At 46.1% G+C, this 6,770-nt stretch overlaps 1 protein-coding gene across 1 annotated transcript; it reads left to right on the top strand.

Moving 5' to 3' along the window:
- Positions 1 to 805: 805 nt before the first annotated feature.
- LOC122207083 (keratin-associated protein 4-2-like) lies at positions 806 to 1,580 on the top strand. The gene has a single exon (XM_042916843.1). The coding sequence runs from the start codon at positions 817 to 819 to the stop codon at positions 1,456 to 1,458; it is 642 nt and encodes a 213-aa protein (XP_042772777.1). The 5' UTR covers positions 806 to 816; the 3' UTR covers positions 1,459 to 1,580.
- Positions 1,581 to 6,770: the final 5,190 nt, after the last annotated feature.

Here is a 6,770-nt window from a genome sequence, read left to right as displayed (position 1 = left end):
AATGTATCCAAACAAAAGTGTGCTACAGATTTCCTAACTACAAAGATAAGTTCTGAGGATAGGCACATTCTGATTATTCAACATCTGCTTTGCTCCGTTGAAGAATATTTTTAATTAAGAATGAGATAAGAATAAAAAGGAGGCTGTGTCTTCCAGAATCTCAAAACCATCCAGAGAAATGCAACACAAAATACATGATGGCAACATTAATGCTCAATGAACTACAAATCATGACAGTGACGGGAACCATAAAGGTAACTGTCTGCCATAATTGGGGGTAGACAGCATGATCCAAAGTTAGAAACATCCAAGAAAACCCATTCCAGTGGTAGAGGTCAGCAACATCACATGCTCATAGGCAGCTGCTCCCTTCCTCACTGATCAACAATGACCCACAAAATTGGAACTTTTCCGCTTCTCGCATGCCTACTACATCCTCCTCGGATGTGATTTCCTCCCCACTGATCACTGGAAGAAATGCACAACCAAAAGCAGGATTGCCATCATCCCATCCTGCTGGGGGATGTAGCAGGGAACAGAAAGATGTAATTGCAAGTGCCACCTATCACATGAAGCCCTCTGGGAGAAACATGAGGAAAGACTGGTCCGGAAGATGCCACAGGGTATAAGTCAGAAGGAAAAGTAGACCAGATAGAATTCATCAAATCTAGAAAAGCAAATATTGTTTCCCTCGAGTTTAAACCATTACATAGACAAACAATGAAGTAAAATATCATAATTACTTAAATATTAGGTAAACAAACACAAGGAAGATGTGTTGACAACTCACCATGGACGGGCAGTATATAAGAGGCCATGGCACGAGGAGACGTCAGACTCAAGCCCCTCACTCTCCTGGAAACCATCCCAGAACCTCCACCCTCTGACACCATGGTCAACTCCTGTTGTGGCTCCGTCTGCTCTGACCAGGGCTGTGGTCAGCAGACTTGTTGCCGCCCCAGCTGCTGCCAGACCACCTGCTGCAGGACCACCTGCTGTCGCCCCAGCTGCTGTGGCTCCAGCTGCTGCCAGCCTTGCTGCCGCCCCACCTGCTGCCAGACCACCTGCTGCAGGACCACTTGCTGCCGCCCCAGCTGCTGTGGTTCCAGCTGCTGTGGTTCCAGCTGCTGCCGCCCCAGCTGCTGCATCTCTAGCTGCTGCCGGCCCTGCTGTGGGGGTTCCAGCTGCTGTGGCTCCAGCTGCTGCCAGCCTTGCTGCCGCCCCACCTGCTGCCAGACCACCTGCTGCCGGACCACCTGCTGCCGCCCCACCTGCTGTGTGTCCAGCTGCTGCCGCCCCTGCTGTGGGGGTTCCAGCTGCTGTGGCTCTAATTGCTGTGGCTCCAGCTGCTGCCAGCCTTGCTGCCGCCCCACCTGCTGCCAGACCACCTGCTGCCGGACCACCTGCTGCCGCCCCACCTGCTGTGTGTCCAGCTGCTGCCGCCCCAGCTGTTGCTAGACCCCCTGCCACCACCCACCAACCTGCTCTAGTGGCTCTTGCTGCTGCTCAGTGCCCTGACCTGCACCCTGCTGTTTTCATCAGCCAATCTCCTTCATGTCGTCCAACTGGGAGCTGAATCATGTGAGGCCAACTGTAAAACCTCAGTTCCCGGTGATTTTTCAACTGGTTGGCCTTGGAATATACCACCCCACCGCCCAATTCCCTCCCACCTCTTTCTTATGATGTCCATCCCAAGTCAGTACAAAGGTTGTATTTTCCCTGATATACGATAACATATCATCCCAACTGATGTATCTGTTACTGCCAGATGTTCTGTATGGAGATGTTTCTATATAGCAAATAAATCTTAACTTCCCAGGCATTAAATATAAAGAATCGTGTCTCATTCTTTTTTCCTTCGTGAATGGTCACCCTTAGCTGCCAGGTCTTCTAATTCTCTGCACAACGAGGAGATCATAGCAGGCCATTTCAGGATTTTCACTTCTATCACCTCAGTCCTCCCACACTAACAGTGTAGGATGGTGGCTTACAGCAAGCGCCTGGAACTCTCTGCGGAGGGCTCAGTCCACATGAAGGAGCAGATCGCAAAGGACACAATAGGGAAGGCACGTGCCTGGGAGAAGCGTTCAAACGGTGGCCAGTAGTTGGAGGATAAGTGCTCTAGCCTCTATCCCCTCGAGTGGGACATGTGAGACCAGAGGGCCTCAGTAGCACTGAACGAACCCCCCATGCCCACAGGACTCACCTGCTGTTGAAATCAACCTGGATTGGTTTCTACCCTTCCCTGGATCACTTCACAGTATCCCTAGAGCACTACTTGGGACCACCTCCCAGACAATCTACTTGGTCTCAAGCCTCTGTTTTGAGCTCTGACCCTGCGGTCGACCTGACACCAGTGTTCCAAGTCTCAGTAACAGTGCCTTCAAACATTTCCCTATGATATAAATGGTCACTGGTTGACACGGTGGGCTCTCGACCTTATTCTCCGCTGAACCACTGAATCTTTTCATAGGATGCTGTTGCTTCTCACAGTTTGTGCACACTTGGTTTTAGACTTCCTGTGTCCAATTCTTGGAACATCATATATCCCAAAGGACCGCAGACACTCCCACGAATAAAACAGCTCACCATGTTAGGAAGTGTCTCTCTCAAGGAGGCTATGCTTGAGGCGGACCGCACCAAACTGATTCTCACGTTGCATTCAAAACACCAGAGCCGACAACGGGTATTCCTGCATAAGTACTGCAGAAGGAAGGAGGTGCTCTCAGGAGACCCAGTGTAAAGCGGAGTCAGCACAGGGCAGTAAAAGAAGCTAAGACAAAGGGTGCTTTCAGTTCAACTCACCCCCGTATTCTGACCCACACATGAGGGGTGTGTACTGGGCCACGGACTCGCTCATCTTAGTGGAAAAAGCGGTTGGGCCTTTGTGCTCCTACGTCACCTATCGCTACCTGTCAACATCCTTTGGTGAGTGGAAAGGATGGAGGAAGAACTCCAGGTGGCCCCCACCCCAGAGCCTGAGACAGTTACCTGCAGATAGTGCGTGATCAGTGTGAACCACACGTAGCCCACACTCACACTACCTCGTGGATGAGGGCATGTATGGCAAAGAGAATCAGAATGGGTTATCGTATACCTACTCCTGGTTCTGCCCATATCTATGCATTTCTCTCAGTAACCTTGCTCCAGGTCGTTTGCCACAGTTTCCATAAAAACCTAGAAGATGAGAGTTAGTGGGCAGCTTCTGCGCTCCTTTAGCTGACTTGCCTGGTATAGTGACCATGGTCTCCATTCCTGAGAGTTCTGAACCCATGGTTCCTGTGTCCTCTTCAGACTACAACTACTTGTCCATCTGCAGTGAATGTCGGGAATAGGAATACCATGAATGTCCCTGTAGATCGCCTAAACATGTAATATGCTAAACATATTCCTTGTGGCTCCCATAGCTATGTCTAGGCACTAGAAGTCCAAAAGGATAAGGTGGCAGCCGGAGGTTAATTCCACACAGAACTTTACCATGTCCCTTCCAGGTAGCTTTCCTGTCTTACAGCCGAGACCTCTAGATGTTCACAGCCTACGACTATGGCAGAAGGTGGCACAAATTCCCCCCAGTGGATCACTGTGATGAAGGTAGTGAGGAACCTTCTCCTTTAACTCTGACATTAGATCAAGGTGTTTAAATAGGAACCATGAATGATTGTACATATCCAGTAGTGAGTTCAGCTCAGATCTCCTCCGACAGCCTGCAAACACATGAGTATTCCTGTTTCTGCTGAACCAATGGCCATAGATTCCTTCAGTAAGGATGAAAGAAATTCTATGATATATACTTGTGCAGCCCTTCATCCTCGACGACTGGCCTCTTCATTTCTAGGTTAATGGTTTCTAGGTCTACTAATAGCCTGACTCTGCAAACTCCGCCAGGGATCATGACTTTCCATTGGTTCATGGTCTCAGCCTTTGTTCTTTTATTCTTGTTCCTTTAATTGCATGCACACACCTACACACACACACACACACACACACACACACACACACTCTTCTATAAAGGTGTATCTGAGTTGGCTACCTATATCCTATATGAGGGACATCATGATTTATTACCATAATGATAGATCCCTGAGGGTCACATGTCATTCTGCCCCCTTTGTCATTCCAACCTTGTTGGCAATCACATAATTATACCCACATTACTTCCTACAATTAAGTCCTGCACATGACTCAGTCATTCAGAGCTATGACCATCCCCATCCTTCCTAGGGAGCACAGTTTGGTCACAGTATTCCCTACCACAACCTCTAACTTTAGACAATAGGCACTCCTCTCCCAAGATGCTGCTGACACCGGTACTTGATTCCCTAACAGCGTGGTAAAGAGAGTGCCCCAGACCCTCCTAGGGAATGGCTACGTGGGCTTTGTGACATTATGACTATATCCATTTCAGCATTTCTATTTCTTGGCACCTTCTGATCCCTCCCTTCTCAACTGTGTGGGCCGTGGCCCTAGATAAATCTATACTGGTTACCTACTGTTATGTAACATTACCCCCACATTTAGCAGCTTATAGTGACATTTATTTTCTCTATTTCTGAGGATCCAAATCCAGGTGTGGCCCACCCAGACTCTCCATTTCATAGGGTTTCACATGGCTGCACTCAAGGTGCTGGCTAGCACTGGGGTCTCATCTGAGGTCTCGCCTGGGGAAGACTCTACTTCCAACTACATTTATGTGGCAGGATTCAGATCCTTAAGGGCCACAGGAGGGAGGCCCTCGCTTCCTTGCTGGTTGTTGAATGGAGACTATGCTCAGTTCTTTGCTGCAAGGATCTCGCACGTAGGACCTGGCTTCATCAAAGCCAGTGAGAGAGAGAAAGAGTTGGCATTAAGATGAAAGTCACAATCTTTTGTAACTCAATCACTTGATGTTGTCATCTCCTGTTGATACGCAGTTTACTTGAGGGGTGGGAATTACATGAGACCATGAACTCCAAGAGGTGGAAAACATTGGACCTTCTTGGAAGCTACCTACCCAAACTCTTCCATAATATTGAGTAAAAAAGTTACACGTAGGGGCGCCTGGGTGGCTTGGTCGGTTGAGTGTCCGACTTCGGCTCAGGTCATGATCTCACAGTCCGTGAGTTCGAGCCCCGCGTCGGGCTCTGTGCTGACAGCTCAGAGCTTGGAGCCTGTTTCAGATTCTGTGTCTCCCTCTTTCTGTGACCCTCCCCCGTTCATGCTCTGTTTCTCTCTGTCTCAAAAATAAATAAAAACTTTTAAAAAAAAGTTACACTTACAGTAAGATTTCATTCATATAAAAATTCAGAAAGATGCGAAATAAAACTGTATGATATAGGGATGCCTACATAGGTAATGGAACTGCAAGAAAAATAAATGAAAAGATTACTTCAAAAATCGGCATAATAATCATCTGTAGGGTGGAAAAATGTTCGTGGTCAAGAAAAGGCATAGAAGAGCCTTCTTAGTAGTAACAGGGTTCTATTTCTTGACTCAAGATTTTGATATGTGGATGTTTGCTCTATAACTATTTTTTTAATGTTTACTTATTTTTGAGGGAGCGAGAGAGAGACAAAGCACGAGCAGGGGAGGGGCAGGAGAGGGAGACACAGAATCGGATGCAGGCTCCAGGCTCTGAGCTGTCAGCACAGAGGCTGACATGGGGCTCGAACCCACAGAATGCATAGCGGACGCTCAACCAACTGAGCCACCCAGGCGCCCCTATAACCATTTTTTATCATGTACATGTACTTTGTACGCTTTACACCATATGTGCATTTTTTTTCATTGTAAAAATGCAATATTAGGGTGTTGTTAGTCAAATGAATGCTTCCATGGCGTCTTCACAAGAAAAAGAATTCATATGTTAATATGTGAGCTGGCTCCTCCATGGAAAAATACAATATATAACAGTTGTTTTTTCTAATAGGATTTGAGAAGTGGTAAGCTTTCTTCTATTTCTCATTTTTCACGGTGAGATCCACTGACATTTACCAGTGGGTAAGAGATTTAGAAAGGTTTACAAAGAGGTTGCATTTACCAGTGGGTCACAGATGGGGTCCTTTTTAAAAAACAATTTTTATTTAATTTATTTTTTTTTTATTTACATCCAAGTTAGTTAGCAGATAGTGTAACAGTGATTTCAGGAGTAGATTCCTTAATGTCCCTTGCCCATTTAGCCCATCCCCCCTCCCTCAACCCCTCCACTAACCCTCTCTTTGTTCTCCATATTTATGAGTCTCTTATGTTTTTGTCCCCCTCCCTGTTTTCATATTTTTCTTCCCTTCCATTATGTTCATCTGTTTTGTATCTTAAAGTCCTCATATGAGTGAAGTCATGTAATATTTGTCTTTCTCTGACTTGCTAGTTTTGCTTAGCATAATACCCTCTAGTTCCATCCACATAGTTGCAAATGGGAAGATTCCATTCTTTTTGATTGCCGAGTAATACTCCATTGTGGATATATGTGTGTGTGTGTGTGTATATATATATATATGTATGTATATATATATATACGTATATGTATATATATATACACGTATGTATATATATACATATACGTATATATATATGTACGTATATATATATATACGTATATGTATACATATACATATATATAAACGTTAGGGTGCATATGTCCCTTCGAAACAGCCCACCTGTATCCCTTGGGTAAATACCTAGTAGTGCAATTGCTGGGTCGTGGAGTAGTTCTACTTTTAATTTGTTGAGGAACCTCCATACTGTTTTCCAGAGTGGCTGCACCAGTTTGCATTCCCACCAGCAGTGCAAAAGAG

This window comes from Panthera leo, chromosome E1 (genome assembly GCF_018350215.1).
Source record: "Panthera leo isolate Ple1 chromosome E1, P.leo_Ple1_pat1.1, whole genome shotgun sequence".
In the NCBI taxonomy this organism is placed as follows: domain Eukaryota; kingdom Metazoa; phylum Chordata; class Mammalia; order Carnivora; family Felidae; genus Panthera; species Panthera leo.
This window is presented reverse-complemented; position numbering and strand designations above follow the sequence as displayed.

Bases quoted from the DNA above. Each gene is read 5' to 3' on its own strand.
- LOC122207083 (XM_042916843.1), top strand. From the start codon at position 817: ATGGCACGAGGAGACGTCAGACTCAAGCCCCTCACTCTCCTGGAAACC.